Here is a 22,295-nt window from a genome sequence, read left to right on the forward strand (position 1 = left end):
AACTCAGGGTTAAGGAACACTGCTGCTGCGCACGCGCCTTCGGAGATGTAACCCCCTAAACCCTGCCGACCTTCATTTTGCGCATGCGCCTTTTGCGATAACTGCCCGCAGAGTTGAAGGTGCGTTTCCCGCCTGGGTAGGGTAGGCGTGATGCCAGGCGCAGCTTGATGACGACATTTCGGCGCCGGATAGCCGAATGGCGGTCTCCGTCCCTTAGGCGCGGGATTTTATGGGTCCCACAGGTGAGTGGTGGGAGCCGCGCGCGGGACGGTCTCATGTCCCGGCGATACCCCGAATCTCCGCCGAAGCCTTCTCTGTTCCTACACGAGCCGTAGGCCTCAGGCCGGACGTTGGTGTCTGTGCCCCGAGCCTGGACAGCCGGCCGGCTGGGAAGCCAAGGGCCGGGCTGCGCCCTCATGGCCATCTTCCAGGGCTGCGCCCTCATGCCACCTTCTCGCGCGCCTCGCACACCCCATCCTGGTGGGTGCTCGGTTGACGTTCGTTGAACGGAGTTGGCGGAGGGAGAGATTCGAGTTAAAGTGGAGCCTTGGGCTCAACAAGCTATGTGGGAGGAAGAGCCGAGTGTGGATTCTCACCTGACTCTTCTTCCCGGTGTGGGTCGAGCTTCCTGAGCCTCAGTTTCTTCATCTGTAATATGGAGATCCCGAGGCTCACTTCACAGGGCAGTTGTGAGCGGCAAATGGGAGCATATTCTGCTTCTCAGCAGCCAGAGGGAAACAGTGGCAGTAGTGTGATTTTGCTTAGCGTGATCGGTGCTGCCACTCCGAGAAGAAACCTCAAAACAGGATCCGAAGCAGCCACTGAATAAAGTGGCCGTGAAGTGGCGGATGAAAGAACACTTTGTACATGCGGAGAAGAGCATGATGGAGGAGCCTGGCTGTGGCAGGGTTAGAGAACAGGGAGTTAAGAGACAACTGCCCTCTCCCGAAAAGACTCCTTGGTTTGGCGCCTCTGGCCCTCAGTCCTTGAGCTGATGCCATTTCAGGCTGCCACCTCATCATCTCTAGCGCTCTGCCCTTTGCAAACAGGCCAGGATTTTATGCTGCTTTGATTATTTTACTTTGGTCATCTTTATCACGCTATTCTCTTGGTTCAGGACTAAGGCCTTTTAGGTCTTCCTTAAAACTGAATTTGATAGCCAGTGTCATGAAGAATTGAAAAAAACAAGGAGGTTGTTTCTGTTGCCAAGAGACAGAGATGCACATCTCTCAGTTCCTCCACTGCCTCACAGCTTCCTTGCACCTGGTCTTTCCTCATCCACATGCACTTCCATTTGCCACCTCAGCACACTTACTCATGCTGTGGGCAGAGCTGTACCAGGAAGACCATCATCAGTGGGACTCAGTGGTCTCTGTTTCTGTTCAGTCCATGTCTGGATAGTTTCAGTTTCTGAATTGGGTGGGCAGAGAGATAGGAATCTAGAGAGTTGCTCCTGATTTTCTGATGGCTTGCTCAAAAACTCCCTTGGCTGCGCTTGCTGATCCCTTCCATTCATTCCATTCATTCTCGTGGAGCACAGTGACGTACTTGTCTTCGTGGAACATGTGTTAAGAGGTCCATGTGTTTGAATCTTGACTCTGCCATTTACCAGCTAAGTGAGGGCATGTGATTTACCTCCTTTTTGCTTCCACTTCTTTTTTTTAATCCCTATTGACCTTGCAGGGTTGATGTGAGGATATATATTTTCGATTCTTCCTTAGCAAACTTAGCAGCTTGAAACTGCATCTGCTTATTATCTCACAATAATACAGTCCAGAAGTCTACACAGGCTCCACTGGGTTCTCTGCTTAGGATATCACAAGATTGAAATGGAGGTGTTGGTTGGCTTTATTCTTACCTAAAAGCCCTCAGAAAGAATCTTTTTCCGAGCTTATTCAAGTTGCTTGCAGAATCTAGTTCCCTCGGGTTGCACAATTAAGGTCCCCGTTTCCTTACTGGCCAGCCACTGGCACTGCTCTGTATCTTGTGGTCCACCCCCTTGAGACTCAGTCTCATCTGTCAAATTCCTTCATAACCCTTACATGAGCATTTGACTGAATACCCAAGGATAGGAATCTTGGAGGGCTGTCTTGAAAATTCTGCCAACCCCAGAGGATTAAATGAGGAAATATATGGCGGGATCCTAGAAGTAGGTGTGGCCCCTAGCAAGTACTGTACAAGCTTCACCAAGGATTTGCCACTGCAGGCTTGGCTCTGAAGCTGGCCATAATGGAATGTGTCAAACTGGCATTTCTTTTTTTGTTTAAGATTTTTATTTATTTATTTGAGAGAGAAAGAGAGCAAGTGTGGGCACAGAGGGAAAGAGAGAAACAGAGTCCCCGCTGAGCAGGGAACCTAAGACAGGGCTCCATCCTAGCTCCCTGGGATCACGCCCCAAGCTGAAGGCAGAGGCTTTAGCCCCCTGAGCCACCCAGGCACCTCTAGACTGGCATTTCTATAAAACCTGGCATTTGGCAGTGCGGAGTGTGTTGAGTTCTACAAATACTCTCCTGGCCCTTGTGAGGCAATGTAACGTTCTGTTGTGTGGCAGACGTTGAGATGTCACCTTTGTTTTTTCACAGTGGTTTCCTAAGACGGCCGTTGTCTGTGGGTCCCAAGAGGTTGCAATGGCGTTTCCTCACCTGCAGCAGCCCAGCTTTCTGCTGGTAAGTACCACCTGCCTCCAGGAACGTCAGCCTGATGATAGTTCTATAGCCCAGGGACTTTCAAGTTCTTTCCCCTGACCTGAACTGTCTTCTGGTAGTTCTTTGAGGGGATGCTAAGGAAGCTGGCCTGGGGTTAGAATCCTTAGACTTGACTCTGCCCCCTACTTGGCAGGACATTGGGTTTACTCTACCTCTGAGCCCTGGTTTTCTCACCTACAAGATGAGTTTCTCACCTCCAAGGTAGGTTGATTCAAATGCAGTTTTCATGACTTCCCGGGGCCTGGGAAGGCTCATGTGAGAGGATATACATCAGAATTTTTGCATCTTGTAAATCTTTACATGCTTCACGGGGTATTCTAATAACCCCAGCTGTTATCCTTAGAAAATGGCGTGACTACACTCTCAGCATTAAACATGATGCTGGGAAGTTATGTTTGAGGCAGATAGCCATGGTGAGGATTCCTTATTTCAGTTCCCGGAAGATGCTTTCTGTAAACATTCATTTAGAAGGACATGCTTCCTTAGTGCCCCTTCTAAAGTCAACACTTGCAGTGCTCCTGGCACCCAGTGGGTAGAGGCCAGACATGCAGGGAGTGTTCCCACAGCGCGTAACACAACATCCCAAATCTTTATCTTTGACTGCGACACCATCCTCATTTGGAGGTGGCTAAGGCCTTCAATTTCCTTGGGCATAGCCGTTTTGGTTCAAATTCTGGCATTTTTTCCTGATCTTCATCCACACTCCATGACCTTGGATAGATTTCCTTCCTTCTTGTCTTAAATATTTCTTGGCCTGTCCAGTGCCTTCACGATTAGTGTCAGCATTTGGTTGAAACCATCTGTTGTTTCTAGCCTGCCTTGTTTCTTAAGGTAATGAATTCATTTGGCCCATTATCTACTGAACACCGGATTACTTGGTTAAGAGGGCTTCCGGTCTCTCCCTTGTTTTGTCAGGCATCTTTACTGATGATCACAGTTGTGTCATCACAGGGAAATTTCCAGTTTGTGTGTGTGTACACTCAGGGAGTACTCTGTGGTCTGTGAGTGGTGCCCTACACAGTAAGGGTGCTCTCCTGGCTGTGGGGCTGACCCTAGAACTGAGAACCTGCTCTGGATTGGGTGGAAGTCACTTCTGTCGTGAAATTGTGTAGTACCCTGCTGGAACTGGGGATGCCTGACAGAGGGTGCAGGGAAGAAGCCTGAGAGTTGGCTGTCTAGAGAGCAAAGGACCCCTACCTCTCCCAGTTGCATCCTTTAGGCCACTGACACGCATGACCTGACTCACAAGATGTTGGGGAGCCATGCCCATGGTGTGTCTGACTCCTGCCTTTCACTCAGGTTTCTGTTTTGATTTGAGCCAGTTGGCAGAAAAGCTGCCAACTGAATATGCTTATGATTTTTCTGGTTTATTCTGTCTTCTAGGCTAGCCTGAAAGCTGACTCCATAAATAAGCCCTTTGCACAGCGGTGCCAAGACTTGGTTAAAGTCATCGAGGATTTTCCAGCAAAGGTGCAGTTCTGCTAGCATCTCTTTGGGTCATGTCTCATATACTCTTTGAAAAAACATGCTTAGGGCCCCTGATTCCCAACTCTGAGCACTGCTCTGCACAGAGGTGTGACCCAGTATTGTGACTGTCACCTTTATGGACACATTTAAACATGTCAACATGTACACCAGGGGTTCTAAGCCACAGGTGCTTCTGTCCTGCACAGGACATTTGACAACGTCTAGAGATATTTTTGGTTGTCACACAGGGGAGGGTGTTACTGGAATCTAGTGGACAGAGGCCAGTGATGCTGGTACATTTCCCAAATTGCACAGGACACTCCACCTCAGCAAAGAAGTATCCAGCCCAAAAGATTGAGAAACCCTGGTTTTCACCCTGAAAGTGTGTATTTTATTTAAGTCCTACCCAGAATTACCAAGTAGTAAGTGTAAGTGCAGGAAGCCAGCCTGGTCAAGGATTCTCACCCTGGAAATTTCTAGTTCTTGTGTACACACTCAGTGAAGAAGGTGGACACCTTCTGGGCTGGGCAGGAGGCCTGCATGGCACACAGCCCAGCAGTGGGCACTGGGTTTCAGCAAGCCTACCCAAAGCCTCCCCTGCACACCATTTTAGGAGCTGCACGCCATCTTCCCATGGCTGGTGGAGAGCATTTTTGGCAGCCTGGACGGTGTCCTTCTTGGCTGGAACCTCCGCTGTTTGCAGGGACGCATGAGTCCTGTGGAATACAGCATTGCAATGGAATTTCTAGACCCCGGGTAGGTAGGTTTGTCACCTGAGAGGGGCTGGATGTTTCCTCATGGTGATCCCGTTCTTAAAACACTATATTTCTCAAAGTAAGAAGAAAGGTGGTTTACAGCTCATTGCCCTTTTTCTGTTGGTTTAATTTCATGGTCAGTGGCCCAATGATGAAGTTGGTTTATAAGCTTCAGGCCGAAGATTATAAGTTTGACTTTCCTGTCTCCTACCTGCCTGTGAGTAAACTGTGGGACGAGCACCATGCTCAGGGCTCAGGACAGAGCGCCCTGCACAGCGGCTGCAGTGGTGCAGGTGGGGTAGGGCTTGGGGGCTGCGGCTGTGGGCAGGAGAAGACCATGGTGTCTGCTCAGGGTCTGGGGGGCATCATTCCCGACTTTGCTCAAGGAGAAGGCACAATGCGACCTGGTTTGTCCCTGGCTGAGTGGCAGGTAGGGTTGTGTGACAGTTACTCTGTTTTTCTGAGTTTGCAGCCTTCAGGGGCAAATTGAGGGGAGGGGTGACTTTCTTCGTGGGTATGGGAAGCAAAGAAGAGGGGGAACATGAAGCCTTTGACAAGGCTTAGAAACTCACACATTTGCTGCCCTTGCTCAATATTTGAGGGTCTTCCTGAGGATAGCATGAGAAATTCTGAGTGGAGGCCCTCTTACTCCAGCGCTACCGGGAGGACAGCACTGCTCCCCCAGGCAGGGTCCGTGTGCTGGTTGCCCCCGCGGCAGCCTTTCCCAGAGGCTGCACCACGTGGGGGTGCCCTGTGGAGCCTGCCCACAAGCCCAACGTCCTGTCTCCGTAGGGCCCCGTGAAGGCATCCATCCAGGAGCGCGTGCTCCCTGACAGCCCTCTGTACCACAACAAGGTCCAGTTCCCCCCGACAGGGGGTCTTGGCCTGCACTTGGCCCTCAGTATCCTTTGTCAGCCCCCCAGGTCTGGGGAGGCCAAGGGGGTTTGGGACACAGTGCTGGGGGTGGCCCGATAACCCTGCCCGTTTGCCTCCTGACGCTGCCATCAGATCCGTTCGAGTACTACATGTTCTTCTTTGCTTTAAGCCTCATCACTCAAAAGGTACAAGAGGGGTGCCCCTGAGCAGCTTTTTCCCAAAGCCCCCGGGGGTGGGGGCTGTGGCCTAGGACTTCCTGTACCTTTCATTTCTTCTCCCTTCTCACCTCATTTCTCCGGCTCCCCCTCTGCATCCTCCTCCAGCCTTTGTTCTTCAGACCATCCTCACTTAGGATGACAGGCCGGTGGGCACACTTGACAGGCAACATAGGGTGACCTGTGCACCCCAGTTGGTGATTGGGGGGCTTCCTATGGGAAGTGCTTGCTGGGCACGGGGGCAGAGCAGAGGTGCCCAGGAAGCTTGCATGCTGAAAGGACTCTGGGGTCTAGTCAGGCCCCCTGGCCAGGGTGGGAGAGGGACTCATCTCCCAGTGCTGCCCAGGGTGCTTTGGTCTGGCCCCTGGGATGTAGCCTATGTCCAGAGCTCATGTGCAGTGACTTGAGCCCTGAGGCTGCTGGGGTCCGCAGCCAGGGGTGGCACCCAGAGCCACGTACCAACTCAGATTTGCTATTCCAGCCACTCCCTGGGGCTCTCCACATACGAACTTCAGACTGTGCCTATTTCATCCTCGTGGACCGGTACCTGTCATGGTTCCTGCCCACGGAAGGCAGTGTGCTCCCCCCGCTCTCCTCCAGTCCTGGGGGGCCCAGCCCCTCACCAGCTCCCAGGTAAGGCTCTCTGGCTGCCCTGCCTCTTGGCCTGGGGTGCCCCGTCCCTGCGGCCAGCTTGTAAAGTCTGGCCCTTCTGCAGGGGAATGGCTTGGGCAGCAGGCACTACTCACAGGGACAGTAGTGCCACTCTTTCTTCAGAGTGCCCCAACCCCAACAGCCCTGGCACGGACCAGACGAGGGCAGGGTGAGGACAACGTCCGTGCCTGGGTTTTCAGTGAGCAGGTCCTGTGGCCCTATGGACAAGGCCTGGCTTTGGTTTCAGAGTGGGCTGTGTTCTCCCCCTAGAAGCCCTCCCTACATGTGGCATCCAAGCCCCACAGGGAAGTGGTGGCAGGGGGTTTGAAGCAGTGTTGCCAGAGCTGATCAGTGGCACTGAGTGGGTGGTGCTGGAGAAAAAGGGCCTATAGGCAGGTTACCACAGAGCTGACATGTGGAGGAATAAGAATAGGAGGAATCTGTCAGACCAGGTCTTGGCCTGAGCCAGAGACCCTAGGGTAAAGAGCCTTTTGTGCCCATCCAAGCAGGCTGGGCTGTGGCTGGACCATGTGCAGGAAGGGCGTGCACAGCCAGCCTCAGCCCGAGGGGGAACTGAGGCCATGGGCGGCCTGTAGCTAGGAACCAATTGGCTGCCTCTCCCCGGGTGACACTAGTGACCCAGGAGCTGCCCCCTATGCTCTTTACCCTCCTCAGCCTTGCTGGTGGACCTTTTTCCTGGGGAGGTTGGTTCTTTCCTGCCAGCACAGGAATGCCCCCAAGGAAAGGGGATTGAAAGGGGGACATGGGGGTGTGGAAGGGGGAGAGGCTGCCCAGGCATTGTTAATGCTACGGCTGAGAGGGACCCAGGATGGTCAGGTTCACGCCCTCTCAGAGGCAGGCTTCTGGGCCCGGTTTTGTTGGCTTATTCTAATCTAGAATTTCTGACCCAAGACTTGCCGTGAATAACAAAAAACTTCAGTAAGGTCCTTCACCTACATTTCTGAGTTGTTTTACTCTCTATCTGTATGTGTGTTTTCTGGGTCATTTGAGTAAGTTACAGACATGATGCCTGCTATTTTTTAACATTTTGGAATATATTTCCTAAAAGTGAGTGCATTCTTGTACACGGCCATTGCGCTTTTATCCAAATCAGATCAGCATTGCTGCCAGGCCACTATCTCATTCTCAGACCCCAATTGGGCTGCCCTGGCTATCTTTCTAGGGTCTTCTAGCCAGCTGGACTGGGGTGTGCAGAATGCCCTCATCTTGAATTCTCTGGTGTTTTGTAGCGAGTAGGCCTGGCAGCCGTGGAGTCTGTGTGCTGGTGACGTCGTCTTGATCACTGGGTCAGGGGCGTGTTGGCCAGGTTTTCCTCCTGTAAAATTAAGTGGGTACTTTGTGCCAAGTTAATTAGCAAGAGGGATTTGTTGGGAAGATAATGCTAAGCCTGTGTGATTATCAGCAGTGTTAGTGTCCCTTGATTATTGCCGGCCAAATAAGTTATTAATAGGCTGGTTGCCTAAGGGCGATTGTCTGCTTTCATCCCTTTACATTGATCAGGGCACGCTCTGCAGTAGGGAAGTCTTTTCCCGCTCATTGATTGTGTATGTCCATATGGATTTGGGGGCCGTCCTGTGATTCAGCAGGTGGTAGTGGCTTCCATTGCCACCAATGTTCACATTCAGATCGCCACTGCTTGTGCCAGCAGGAGCCCCTAACGAAGACCTGTTTCTGTATGTCCCTCAGGACGCCAGCCATGCCCTTCGCTTCCTATGGCCTCCACCACACCAGCCTCCTGAAGCGACATGTCTCTCATCAGACGTCTGTGAATGCAGACCCCGCCTCCCATGAGATCTGGAGGTCTGAGACACTACTCCAGGTGAGAATGAGAAGGCTCTTTACGTCTTCTGTTTCCAGATAAACTGCCTGGCCACCTTCTATCCAGGGGGCAGAGGCCAAACACCGTTCTCAGCCTGAGAGCACCTCTGAATTGTTGGTGTTTTCCTGCTGTGACATGTAGAAATCAGACTAGAGAAAATGTGCCCACCCCTCTAATCTGAATGTCACTGGTAGTGCTTTCTATCCCAGGATTCACTGGCCTTGGAGTTTTGTCTTTCTCATGGTGGTGTGAGTGCTGCTCAGTTTCTAGTGGATCCGCATGAAGGCTTGCCCCACACCACACGTCTCCGACCTGCTCTCACGTTGCTGGAGAGGTTACCTGTGATCACCCTCATTTGGATATGAAGCCCCTGCCCCTGTAGCGTTTTTATAACACTGGCTGGAGAAGGCTTGCAAAGCCTCTCACCTTGGTTGGCCGGCAGCCCCTATCCCTTCTGGGTTGGGGGATCCACATGGAAGGTGGTAGGGCCCCTTGTCTGCCCCCGAGCAGGCTCCAGCCTCTCACACAGGCTTGGGCTGGCTCCCTCCCAGGGTGCGGTGCTGCCCACCTCCCAGGCCAGGCTGTCTCTTGTAGATACACCGTGGAGAGGTTCAGCTGGTTCTGACACTCAACTCTGCAGCAGAGTTGGTAGCCAGGAGCATCACTTACTGGCCTGACAGGTGGATAAGATGGGATTCTGTCCTTCCTGACTTGTACATAATTCCTGGTATGTGGGCTGCTGCACTTTCAGCATTGTCATTGTTGAGACAGCACTAGGAGATCAGATGGCTGGACTCATCGTCCCTGGTCACAGAGGGGTTTTGGTGCTTCAGATGGGTCCCAGCTAATGTGGACTCTGGGGTTTGCCAGCCCGTGAGGAAGGCTGGTGGCCAGGACCCAGGCTTATGGGGAAGAAATGCTGAAGGTTTGTTTCCTAGACCAGAACGCTAATGCTTTTTCTTTTTTTAATTGAAGAAAAAATTCCTTTGAATTGCAGTGAAATACACAACATAAAATTTGCTGTTTGAACTATTTCTAAGTATGCTGTTCAGAAGCATTACACATGTTCATATTGTTGTGGAAGTAATCTCCAGAACTTTCTCATGTTGTAAAACTGAAACTGTGCCCATTAAACAGAAGTTTCCCATACCCCTCTTTCCAGCCCCTGGCCCCCTCCACTCTGCTTTCTGCATCTACGATTTTGACTACTCTAGAATCTCATGGAAGCAGAACCATACAATACTTAAGCTTTTTATGACTACCTTGTTTCACGCAGCAGAGTGCCATCAAGGTTCATCCATGTGGTAGCACGTTGCCAAATTTCTTTTATTTTTAAGGCTCAGTTATGCTGTGTCGTATGGATCTACCACTTTCTCTGTTTCCGTTCATCTCTGGATGGGCACTGGGGTTGCTTGCACATTTTAGCCGTTGTGAATAGTTCTGTTGTGAACACGGGTTTACAGAAATCTCTTAGATACTTTGATTTCAACTCTTTTGGGTCTATACCCTGAAGCGGAACTGCTGGATTGCGCGGTAATTCTGCTTAATGCTCGCCGGCTGCTGTGTTGTACGTTCCCACCAGCAGCGCAATGTTCCCACCAAGCGTTGGGCGGCCATGCCTACGCTCATGATGTTCTGGTTTTGATTAGAGGCCCCGCCCCCAGTGAATGTGAGGTGGTATCTCCCGGTGCTTTTGATTTGCACTTCCTTATAGTTGGTGATGTTGAGCGTCTTTTAGTGTCTTTATTGGCCATTTGTATGTCGACTGGTGAAATGTCTGTTCAAGTCTGTTGCCCATTTTTTAATTGAGTGGCTTTCTTTACTTGTAGTTGGATTGTAGGAGTTGTCTGTACATTTTGAATATCAATTCCTCCTCACACACACAATTTGTAAATACTTTCCCCCATCCTGTGGGTGGTCTTTTTCACTCTGGATGGTGTCTTCTGTGCGCAAAAATTTTTTAAATTTTCATGAAGTCCGATTTACCTGTTTTCTTCTGTTGCCTGTGCTTTTAGAGCCCTAGCTAAGAAATGGTCACCAAAGCCAATGTCATAAAACCTTCTCCCCACGCTTTCTTCTGAGAGTTCTATAGATTTAGATTTTACATGTAGGTTTCTGATCCATTTTGAATTATTTATTGTTTCTGGTGGAAGGTAAGGGTCCAACTTCATTCTTTTGGATGCAGATGACCAGTTTTCCCAGCACTGTTGAAAAAAACTACCCTTTGAATGGTCACAGCATCCTAAATGAAAATCATTTAACCACCCAGTGCTCTCTTGCAGGTTTTTGTTGAAATGTGGCTTCATCATTATTCCTTGGAGATGTACCAAAAAATGCAGTCCCCTCACGCCAAGGTACGTTGCTGTGCTTTTTCGTCCTGTCTCTGGCCCTGGTGTGCCTGGTCCACCTTGTCCTTAATCTCAGCTAGTTTTCAGGTGCTGGTTTTCAACCACCACCCCTTACTCCAGTGCTGGGCAGTAGGCAGGTTTGGTTCTGTGGTGGGCTCCCCCCATGAGGGCTGGAGGCATGTAATCTCTGGGGTCCTCCTCATGCTACTTCCAGAGCCCCCACCCCGGCAGCCGGAATGGATGAGGTTGTGGTGCTCGTGCTCTGGGGGTAGGAGAGTCAGCGAGTGCCTCTGAGAGTCACAACTAGCTCCATCCGCTCTGCCGTCACGGTGCCTCCTGCTTTCCTGCCGAGGTGGCCCCTTGGCAGACTTCGCTCCCCTTGGTCCCCACACTGCCTCTCCCTCCTCCAGAGCAGCGGCAGGCAGCCCTCTGTGCAGTGGGTGAGATCTGACGCCTTCCTGCATGAGGCCTGGCCTGTTTCCTCCTTCCTTCCCTCCCAGGGCAGCATGCTCATTCGCAGAGGTGTGGAGGCAGCTGTGTCCCCGAAACCTTCCCTGGGTCACCATGCCCAGGGCCAGCTGCCCCCTGGACTTGTCAGGGTAGAACAGCTCTGTCCGTTTAATAAGAGGCGGCAGGGCACTGAGGGTCACACTGCACAAAAAAGCCTGAAACACGCAAACCGGGGCCCTGCTAGGAGCAGCACTGGCCTGTAATCAGGTATGCAGTCCACGGCTTCTGTGTGCTGCTGGGCTGCCTCTTAGACGTCACTTTTGTCAGTGCCAGACAAAAAAAAACATTCTGTGTGAATGCTTGAGAGGTTCCTTAAGAATTAAGAGTCTGGCCCTAAAATTCATACGGGTGGCCTGTGACCTTCCCTCTGCGAATCCAGCACGGAGCTGGAACTGTTTTCCTGCTGCAGAGTCTCGGCAACCAGCTCTGCTTCCCTGCCCTCCGCTGAGTACCGGTTTGGGGAGCAGCCCCCAACTGCTGCTCTCTTAAAGTGCAGAGTACCTCAGATCTCTGTCCTTGGCACCACATGGAACGGCAGCAAAGCCAGGACTCCCTCTTGGGCCTCTCGCGTCCCTGAGGACCTGCGCTGCCATTCCCGCTTCCAGAGTGGACTTGCATGTTCCTGGCTGGTGCACGGCAGTCGGGGGGTGGGGGCCTCCCCCTTGGGTCCCAAGGGCCTTACTCAGCCCCTGTGCATGTGGCTTGGTCTTGCAGAGGCAGAGGCTGCTTTGCTACGTTGCCCTCCGGGATGCTCATTCTGTCTTCCAAGCTAGCGCAAGCACACTCACTGTGATTTTTAGCAGATCTGCCAATCACAAAGGTTCTCTAGGCTGTCTTACTTGGGAGGAGCGGTGGGCCGTACCTGCTGGGGCGGGAGGGCCTTCCCCTTCTTCCCCACGTTTTGCTTCCTCTTGGCCAGACCACAGGGCAGGTGAGAGCGGCCCAGAACGGCTGATAGTGGGAGAACAACCGGGAAACCCCCACCAGGTACCTGGAGAGGGTTTGTGGTTTTTTATTGTTTGTTTGGGGTTCTTTGCCTCCTTTTGAGGCTGAACACAAAGCCTAAGTAAACCTGGGAAGTGGAAAAAGACAACTGTGGACATCTCCTTCATCCGAGGCTCCTTATCATCTACCCAGGCCTGGGCTGTGCCATGTGGAGTCCTAGCCTTGAGGTCCCTGTTTCCTGACGTTGGAGATGCAGGAAGTGCAGCTCCGAGAGGTCCCGTGGTGCTTCCAGCCCACCTCCTCCCAGGTGACAGGCAGCCTGGGTCCAGAGTGGATGCCCACTCTATAGAGCCTGGGCCTCTGCCCCATCCCAGCTTACTGAGCAGGGCTTCTGGAGAAGCAGATGGTTGCTGAAGTCCACACACTTCTACAGGCCACTGCGGGGCCTGCCCGGTGTTCCTTAGGCTGGGCAGGTCCCCAGCAGGGGAACCATGTGGTCTGATTCCCACCAAGCTGCGGCTGAGCCCAGGGTCTGGCCCAGAGGAAGGCCTTGAAGCGCAGCCCACTCCTTGCTGTGCTCCTTCCTGCCCTTGCTCTGCGTGTCTCTGGCTGCGCCTTTCTCCTAAAGGCCTGGCACCCGCATTCTGGCCTCTCCTATGTATAGCGTGATTCTCAGTGGAAGGCGTGGCCCTCACCGGGCAGGATGTGTGCCAAGGCCAGCTCTGAACTCTGCTTGGCTGAAGGGGACTGCTTTAGCAGGCTTTGTCATAGCGGGGGTGGGGGCGGACAGCTATGCCAGTTCAGCTGTCATCCCCCATGTCCCAGGCTGTCCCAGCCTCGGGTTCCAGCTGCCTCTGGGTGTGTGTGGCCATGGCCAGATTCTTAGGGCTCTGTGAGTTCGGAGTTGGGGAGTCCTGGTAAGGTGGGAGAGATGGGTGTCCCAGAATTTGAACCCATGAGTGTTTGTGCCACCTTTAACGATTTCCGGGATGTGGGGTGCAGAGGGTGTCAGGCCTGGTGGGCTGAGCTTTGCTTGCTTCTGTGCCATACTGGTAATCAGCCCCCACAGAGGCAACCATTCAGCAGGGGCCACAGATTAGATCTTTGACTCCTAGGAACTGACCACATCATGTGTCAATTTGGTAAATTTTTCTCTGGGACAACCCAGGAAAGTCCAATAAATGACATATTTTTCTTCCCTGAGCAGAGGAGTCTCCATTAGGAACGGGCTCCTCAAAAATTTCTTTTTGGAGCCTCGGGAACTTCAGGGCTTTGGTGGCTGGTGGTGTGTCCCAGCAAGCCTCCCAGGATCCTGGCAGTGTGCAGAGTGTACACGCCGCAGCCATGGGAATCAGGGGTCAGGGAGGGCAGGCCCCTCTGGCAGGAAAGTCAGGTTGACCTCAGGGAGCTAGAAGGACTTTCAGGCCCAGTGACTTGGAGGAGACTGCCCAAGTGTCCTTAAGTCTGTTTATGCTTGGCAGGTGAAGGAGCAGCCCTCCGGCCTGGCTCTGGGCTGCCCACTGGGCAGGACCCCTTTGGGCTGCTGAGGGTGGTGTCCCACTGGCTTGAGGCTGTGGGGCTCTGATTGTGTGGATTGTCACTGATGTGCTTTTGTTTTGTTTTTGTTTTTTGTTTTCTCTCCTTAAACTTCTGGGCTCACCTTTATCTTTCTCTCCCTACTGTCCCCTCCCCGGTCTCTCCCCTTCTGCCCCTGCCCTGCCCTCCACCCTCCCTGCCTCTTCTCGGCTTCTCTGCTTTGTTGTCTCTCAGCTGGAGGTTCTGCACTACCGACTCAGTGTCTCCAGCGCCCTCCACAGCCCTGCCCAACCCAGCCTCCAGGCCCTTCACGCCTACCAAGTACTGGCTGCTCTCCTATTGTTGCGTTTCACCCCTGCCCTGTGGTGTGAGCCATGGAGCGCATGACAGTGCAGTGGTAAAGCGAGGGGCCGACAGGGGTGACTCAGACCAGTTCTAAACAGAGCCAGGCCCGTGTGTGTTGGGGATCATGGCGAGTGTCCTCTCTAGCCTGCGTTGGCCCTCAGCTTGGCAAACTAGTGCAGGTTTGGGGGTGTGGAGCTGCCAGATCTGCCCACCCAAGCCCCAAGCCAACCGGAGTTTGCAAGCTCTTGGAAGTTGGTGGCTTCTCTGGCCCTGGTTGGAGGGAGTGGAAACAGTGTGGCCTTTGCAGTGGCCCTCCTCACCCACAGTGTGGGCCTGGCGCTCAGGAACTGACGGAGCACAGGGAGGCCCCAGGGCTCATAGTGGCATGGGTTCAGCCAACCCCAAGCCTTTGTGAGCCAAGGTGTGGGGAGGACAAGTGCTCAGTCCCCCAGCCTGGAGAGGCTGTCGATCCCTAAGCACGTTGGGCTCTGGCCTCTTGTGGACTTGGGTGCACTGCCAGAGATGGGCAGAGTGGACAAGAGCCTCCTGGAGACGGGTCTGCTTTAGGCAGAGATGACCAGTGTGGACAGATTTGAGGTTGGTAGGTGGAATTCAGACCTGCAGGCTGTTTCTGGGCTAATGGAGGCTGGTAGCTCACTGATTCATGAGATGAAGGCTAGGAATTCTGGGCTGAAAACAGGCGTCTAGATCCATACTCAAGGCCAGGGGTCTGTCCATTTCCCCTTGGGAGCACGCCATAATATTTAACCTGATGCTTGAGTACAAGATGAGAAATCAGGTTTCCTGGGATGGGGTGGTGAGCACACACAGGATCCCCGCCCAGAACCAGCAGCTGCTGGGTGGAAGGAAGAACATGGCCCAGGAGGGCCGGCAGAGGTGGGCCAAGCACCGAAGCGGGTAGCATTCAGGCCTGTGTCGGGGAAGGTCTCACTTGGCTAACAGCAGGATCCCTGGATAAATGTCCATAGCAAGAGGGGCTGCTTAGCTAAGGGCTGGGCCCAGTGAGAAATGCCACGGGCTTTAGGACAATGTCCCTAAAGGACATGCAGCTGGAGGAGGCAACGTACAGCTGTGGCAAGGTTCCTATGGGGAGTTGGCTCTTGACCAGGGGAGGGGAGGTCGGAAGAAAGGTTTGGCTTCCCCCAGCAGGAAGATAGCCCAAGAGGCATCCAGTGCAGTGGTGAGGGCCTGTGCAGAGGAGGAGGGGACGCAGTTCCGGTTCAGTGCAGATGCTCTGTTCTCTGTTACGGAGACAGTGGCGGGGTTGGCAAGAAACCAGGAATGAGAAAGGCAGGGACTCCTGGGGAGGGGGCTCCAGCCTGGCATCGGTGCCTTCCTACTTTCCTCATTAGGAAAGTATCTTACGCTTTTTTCTTCAAATGATGCAAATTCATCACACAAAGATGTAAACGTACAGAGAAGTAGCAGCAGGTCTCCTCCCGAAGCCCCGTAGCTCCCTGTGCGGGCAGACTGAGCTGTGGGCTGTGTTGCCTGGGCTCGTGCAGGCAGATTGTGGCGGGGAGAGCTGAGAGGACAGTGCTGTGAGCAGCGACGGGGGCTGGGTGCCCGGGCTGTGCCCGGAGGCATGGCCTCTGCCAGCCCCAGCATTGCTCAGGATTGAGACTAGGCTTCCGAAAGCTCGTCCATCCAGTCTGTGGTGGCCCTAGGGGCCCTGGGGGTGCTGGGTGTGGGCAGAGGAGCGTGCCTGTCTGGGCATCCCAGAGCTGGGAGCCGGCAGGTGATGGGGCCCACCGGTGCTGTCCTCTACCAGTTGGAAGACCACCCTGTTCTCCGTCACAGAACAGCCAACAGGCAGCCTGTCCTCTCAGGCCTGAGTCTTAAAGAGTCTACGTGAACTTGGGAATTGGAGCTTCAGCCCACAAGATCAAGAGTGCTCTTGTCTTGGGGGTCATGCTGACCACAGATCCATCAGCAATAGAAGGGGAAGGGCTGCCCTGCCAAGCCCCCAGCTGGCGGGTCCAGGACAGGGAGTGGATGAAAGGGTGGGGATTGCATCAGCAGAAGGAACTGGGTAGTGTTTCTGCCTGAAATGGGAAGCCAGGGGCCCCAGGGAGCCGGCGGGAGACCCCTCTAGATCTGATGGGGAGGATGTCAGCCTGCCTTGCCCCTGCTGCTCCTCCTTGGGCTGGACAGGAGGGGATCCCTGAGGAGGGGGGCGGGCAGAAGTCACCCAAGTCAGCCACGGAGGGTCCAGTAAGGGGTTGGAAGCCCACAGCGAAGCCCTTGACAGGTGTGTTTCCACTCCCCGTGCAGGCTTACTGAGCCACGGGCTATGTCACCTGGGCCTGTGGGTGCCCTGTGCAGGCTATGGTGCTCTCAGTGGGCCGCAGGGCCAGCCAGTAAGGCACAGGGAGGGCCAGGGGGGTGGCCCATGTGTCCCATGGTGGAAGAAACGGTTCTGGCCTGACTCCTGACACCGCGCCCCCCTCAATGTTAGGAGTCATTCACGCCCACCGAGGAGCACGTGCTGGTGGTGCGCCTGCTGCTCAAACACCTGCACGCCTTCTCCAACAGCCTGAAGCCCGAGCAGGTCTCTCCGTCCACCCACTCCCACGCCACCAGCCCCCTGGAGGAGTTCAAACGGTGGGTACGGGCTCTGCATGGGGCTCCCATACCCCGGCTACCACTGCCTCATCCCTTACGCACGTTGCCCACTGTGACCTGTCCCTAGAGTGTGAGGGACAGCCTGCAAGGCATCTGCAGGGTGGGCCAGGTGGGAAAGCACCTTGGGGTTTTCTCCCCACCCCCATTCGGGTCTCTCCTTTGGGGCCTAACATCTTTGGTCAAAAGAGCCGGACTGCCCAGAGAAAGGCCCCGTCTTGCTGCTGCCCGGTCTTGTCCCCTCCTCCCTGGCGGTGGGCAGAGTAGGAGCTCAACAGTGACAGTGTTCCTCGGAATGCCCAGGAAAGCCAGTGGGCTAGGAACCTCTTCACTTCCAAGTGGCTCTTGTGGTCACTGGAGACTGAGCTCTGTGCTGCGCCATCCCCTTTACCATCTTCTCTGCTCCTCTCCCTCCATCAGAAGGCCTGGGATGGTGGCCCGATTCCTAGGCTGACTGGGGCCAGCAGAGTAGGTGACTTGTATGTGGTGAGCCAAGCAGAGGGGGGTCACGGGAGCCTCACTAGGTCATCCACGTGTGTGCTGTGTGTCCTTGGGACATTACCTAACCTCTCTGAACTTTGGTTTCTTCTGAAAAATGGGGCCAGAAACTGGAGGCCTTACCTCCAGGGGGTGCCCACTGCTTACCCTGGCAGGGCTGGCCCTTGCAAACCAGAGCCACTGGACTCACCTGTGAGGGGCCCCTTCCCCCTCCTCTCCCCTGCAGGGCTGCTGTCCCAAGGTTTGTGCAACAGAAGCTCTACCTCTTCCTGCAGCACTGCTTCGGCCACTGGCCCCTCGATGCATCATTCAGAGCCGTGAGTGTCAGCCCCATCTCTCCACCTTTGCCCTTGCCCTGTGTGTGCTTGGTGACGGAGGTCCCTGTGGGATGGACGCAGGAGGGAGTCAGCTGTTACTGCTAAGGCCTGGTGGGGAGACCTTACGGCGGGGGGTGGGGGGGGATCACATTCTGGTTGTTTGAATTTCCAAAACCAACCCTCGGGTACAGAAAAGCTCTGTCCTCCCTGGCTCTGACCCCAGGTGTCCGTGCTGGGTGGATTCCCAGCTTCACTGAGCTGCACCTGACCCACTTGGTCGGGGAAGCATTCCATGTTACGTTTCTCCGGAAGGCTGACAGGAGGGCTCAGCATCACAGGGGCTGGTGCTAACGTAGTGTTGTGTGTCAGCTATGTGCACATTAAAAAATTGTTCTAACAAAATAAGAATTAAAAAAAATAAAGCTCATGGGAGGGTGTGCAAAGCTCCCTCCTGGGCCCTTTGAGGGTGGTAGGTAGGTGGGAAGAGGCCAACCTGGTGGCCACCCCACCCTCCTCTACCAGGAACCGAAGCCCCACAGTTAGACTCCCTCCTGCTCACCCACGGGGCTGCCTCCCTGGGGCTGGGCTCCAGGCCACCTGAGGATTTGGCCCAAAGCCCCAGACCCACAGCCTACCAGATTGCCGGCTGCGAGGCCCTCAGCACATGAGTGTGTTGCCAGGTTCTGGAGATGTGGCTGAGCTACCTGCAGCCCTGGAGGTACGCACCCGAGAAGCCGGCTCCGAGCAGCGACTGCCAGCCCCGGGCTGTGTCAGAGAGATGGTGAGCCCCGGCCCACCATGCTCCCAGTGCTGGGGGGACAGGCTGCCCCCTCTTTGACTGGGCCCCAGGATTGCTCTCCCATGGAAACAGCTGGTGGCCCTTCTCCACGCTGTCCCCTTGCTGCTCTCCACTCACATGTGTGTTTGCACCCCACGCCGCCGCTTAATCCCCTCCACCCTCTGCGCCCTGCCACAGAGCCCTTGTCTTCTGGGGAAGGGCCTCACCCACCTGGAGGCTGTGGCTGGGGAGAGTCCAGAAGCCCGGGAAGAGCCCGGGTCGGGGAGTACAGTAGCGGTGTAGCCGCTGATGCACCGCTGATCAGGGTGGTGTAGCCCCTGATGAACCGCCTCGCTCCCCAGGGCGCCCTTTGTGCAGGAGAACCTGCTTATGTACACCAAGCTCTTCGTGGGCTTCCTGAGCCGTGCCCTCCGCACCGACCTGGTCAGCCCCAAGAATGCGCTCATGGTGTTCCGAGTGGCCAAAGTCTTTGCCCAGCCCAACCTGGCTGAGATGATCCAGAAAGGTAAGCCCTTAGCCGGCAGGAAGCAGCCCTCAGAAGGGGACCCAGAGAGACTGCATGGGCCTCGTCGGCTTGGAGCAGCCCAGCCTCGGTGGTGTGGGGGCTCTGAGTGCACGGTGACGGGGTACAGGTCGGAGGTGGGCAGCACTGTGCCTTCCCTGAGGCCCAGCATGCTAGCTGGGATCTGGGGGGCCGCTGGAGGGAGTGGAGGCAGAGTTCAGGGCATCAGGAAGCAATCTGGGGTTCTGCCACGTCTCAGATGGCTCTGTCGGGCATTAGCTTCTCTGGCTTCCCTTTGTGAACGTCAGCCTTCCCGTGAAGACTGTCGGGCTGCAGGGGCCTCAGGAGGTGGGCCCCTGTCCCTCGGGAACCTCCCTAGGCGCCATGGAAGCTGCAACCAGACTGGCATCATGCTTTCCAGGGGAGCAGTTGTTCCTGGAGCCTGAGCTCGTCATCCCACACCGCCAGCACCGACTCTTCACAGCGCCCCCCTTTACGGGCAGCTTCCTGTCCTCGTGGCCACCGGCCGTCACTGACACCTCCTTCAAGGTGAAGAGCCACGTCTACAGCCTGGAGGGCCAGGACTGCAAGTACACCCCGATGTTTGGGCCCGAGGTCCGGACGCTGGTGAGTTGGGGCTCCCCTGGGCCCCCCAGCTGTCCAGAAGCTGTGGGAGCGGAGGCTGGGGCAGGCAGAAGGTTGGGTGTTGCCTGGATGATGCTCTCCTGCCCTTTTTTCCATCAAGGTCTAATTTTTTTCTGATAATAAAGACAACATTTGTTGGAAAGCTTTCACATTTAGAATGTGCGTGTCTTGGTCTTGAAAACGCCTCGCCCCCTCCTGGCCTGGTGGGGGCTCCCCGAGGGCTGCCTGCCAGCCTCTTGGGGGCTACCTGGGCTGGCTGACCTGCCCCCCACCCTGTGCCCCGCAGGTCCTGCGCCTGGCTCAGCTCATCACACAGGCCAAGCAGACCGCCAAGTCCATCTCTGACCAGTGTGGGGAGAGCACACCCGGCCGCCCCTTCCTGTCGTGGCTGGGCTTCTACTCCACAGATACGAACAGCTGCTACCCAGCCAACGATCTGGACGAGATGGGGCAAGACAGCGTCCGCAAGACAGACGAGTACCTAGAGAAGGCCCTGGAGTACCTGTGCCAGATGTTCCGAGTACGAGCTCTGGGGGCTGTCTCCTGCCTGGTGTCTGCTCCTGTGCCCCTACCCCCTGGGGGAGCCCGCGGGAGGCATAGCCTGTACTGTTGATGTCAAGTCTTGGTCCCCTTGTGCTCGCTGTTCGAGGCCCAGGGATGTAGCCCTGTCCGCTTCCTCCCCCCGGGAAGTGAAAGCAGGATGTGGCTCAGCCCCCTCAGAGTGCTCCTCACCCCCCCACCCCCGCTGCCCCAACAGCTCAGTGAGGCCCAGCTCGCCCAGCTCACGCTCGCCCTGGGGACGACGCAAGATGAGAATGGGAAGAAGCAGCTCCCAGACTGCATCGTGGGAGAGGATGGGCTCATCCTTACACCCCTGGGCCGCTACCAGGTAAGGGCCATGTCCCGGACGGCTCCTCCCATCCCCTCATTGCTTCTGTAATTTCCACATGGGTGTGTCTGTGGCCCTGCCCACTCAGGCCGGGTCTCCCCTGGGGCTCACTTCTCGTCCTGCTTCTAGATCATCAATGGGCTACGGCGGTTCGACATCGAGTACCAGGGGGACTTGGAGCTACAGCCCATCCGGAGCTACGAGATCGCCAGCCTGGTCCGCATGCTCTTCCGGCTGTCATCCGCCATCAACCAGAGGGTGAGTGCCGGGGGCAGGGCCGCCCACGGGGAGAGGCCGGGTGAGTGCGTGGCCCTGCCCGCGCCAACTCCCCCACGTCTCTGTCTGTGCCCCAGTTTGCAGGCCGGATGGCAGCCCTGTGTGCCCGGGCCGACTTCCTTGGCAGCTTTTGCCGCTACCATCTCACAGAGCCCGGGCTGGCAGGCAGGCGCCTGCTGAGCCCTGTGGCGCGGGGGTCTGCAGCCAGCCGGGCCCGGGGTCCAAGGCTCAGCCTGCGCTTCCTGGGCAGCTACCGAACGCTGCTGTCGCTGCTTCTAGCTTTCTTCGTGGCCTCCCTGTTCTGCGTTGGGCCCCTGACCTGTGCCCTGCTCCTCGTGCTGGGCTACCTCCTCTACGCTGTGGCCATGACGCTGCTCACGGAGCGAAGCAAGCTGCACCAACTCTGACCTCAGGCCACACACGGCCCTGGCTAGGCCGGCAGGAGGGACACGTAGCCCCTCGCTTGGTCCTGGAGGTCACCTCCAAGCAACAGGGTGTTTTCCTGCAGCCACGGAGCTGTGCGTAAGAGACGCTAAAACAAGGAAGGTGTGGGCTGGGCCAGGCCAGGCGAGGACGAGCGTGGCCTCCTGTTAGTCTCACAGGACAGCCCCGGACCCGGCTGCTCGATCCTCCCTGCTCCCCTCAGCCCCAGGCCCTGCCATGACACAGCACTCGAGGCCTTTCTTTGCTCTGACCCTCCTGGGTTGAGCTGTGTGCTCCCCAGATGGGGCCTTGCCGTCTGTCAGGTTGGCAGGGTGGCGCGAGTCTCCTTTCCCTGGTGACAGCAGGATGGGAGCTCAGCCTCTGATTCCAGAGAAGAATCCCAAACCCTAGCGGCTCCTGAGAAAGCTAAGAGGGTGGTTCTGGTTCTTGACTATAAAGCAAGGTTCTCCCATCACATTTGGCAAAGTGAGGGTCATTCTTCACACCTTCCCGGCAGTTTCAAGGCTGGGCCATCCGATTCCACTTAGTAGGAGGAAAGACCCTCCAGGAGAACAGATGCTTAGTGGGACGGAGCTTCACCTCTGCCTCCCTCCTCGCCCCCATGCTATCAAACATGTCTCTTGGTGGTGGCCCAGCCTCACTGCCCAGCCAGGACGGGTGCACATGTCCCAGGGGCAGAGAGGGTGCGGCAGGGCCATGGGAGTTGGGCAGCGTCTGGTCTGCAACCAAAGATGGTCACAGGATTACTTGTATCTTCAGTAAAATCAGGTGCAAAGGCCCTAACTTTTTTATGACATTTAAATATTCAGTTACACATTCACGGTCAGCAGTCATCCCCACAGGGACTCAGGCACTTTTGTTCATCATATGGGTGACACACCAGAGAAAACATCTGAACAACGATTTTAAACCAAGCCTCTGCTTCTGTTTTTATTTAAATATCAAGTTTTATATTTCGATGTAAATTCAGAATAATGGCATTCTGGGGTCTGTGACCAAAAATCAAAAATCAAGTTTGTAACTGACCATAGATCTGAATAAAACCTCTTTGGGCTCCTAAGTCTTCTGGTGCTGGAGCTCAGGTCCCAG

At 55.2% G+C, this 22,295-nt stretch overlaps 1 protein-coding gene across 5 annotated transcripts; it reads left to right on the forward strand.

Moving 5' to 3' along the window:
- Positions 1–109: 109 nt before the first annotated feature.
- On the forward strand, positions 110–22,266 carry SMPD4 (sphingomyelin phosphodiesterase 4). Of its 5 annotated transcripts, none has more exons than XM_059409028.1 (20): positions 110–242; positions 2,583–2,666; positions 4,089–4,175; positions 4,786–4,928; positions 5,069–5,144; positions 5,720–5,828; positions 5,936–5,988; positions 6,500–6,651; positions 8,377–8,509; positions 10,792–10,863; positions 14,083–14,169; positions 16,673–16,818; positions 17,561–17,651; positions 18,332–18,432; positions 18,792–18,955; positions 19,374–19,579; positions 19,884–20,117; positions 20,355–20,486; positions 20,616–20,744; positions 20,840–22,266. In XM_059409028.1, exons 1-20 carry the CDS (start codon positions 168–170, stop codon positions 21,167–21,169), a joined length of 2,604 nt encoding a protein of 867 aa, XP_059265011.1. In that variant the 5' UTR covers positions 110–167; the 3' UTR covers positions 21,170–22,266. The 5 variants fall into 5 exon arrangements, with proteins under 5 accessions (XP_059265011.1, XP_059265012.1, XP_059265014.1 ...); XM_059409031.1 differs by lacking the exon at positions 110–242 and adding an exon at positions 287–480; XM_059409029.1 differs by lacking the exon at positions 14,083–14,169.
- Positions 22,267–22,295: the final 29 nt, after the last annotated feature.

This window comes from Mustela nigripes, chromosome 8, assembly GCF_022355385.1.
Source record: "Mustela nigripes isolate SB6536 chromosome 8, MUSNIG.SB6536, whole genome shotgun sequence".
Lineage (NCBI taxonomy): Eukaryota > Metazoa > Chordata > Mammalia > Carnivora > Mustelidae > Mustela > Mustela nigripes.

Excerpts from the sequence above, each read along its gene's own strand:
- SMPD4 (XM_059409028.1), top strand. The coding sequence starts at position 168 with ATGACGACATTTCGGCGCCGGATAGCCGAATGGCGGTCTCCGTCCCTT. Across the intron at positions 2,667-4,088 it reads AGCAGCCCAGCTTTCTGCTG|GCTAGCCTGAAAGCTGACTC; the intron begins GTAAGTACCACC and ends TCTGTCTTCTAG. Across the intron at positions 5,829-5,935 it reads TGGCCTGCACTTGGCCCTCA|ATCCGTTCGAGTACTACATG; the intron begins GTATCCTTTGTC and ends CGCTGCCATCAG.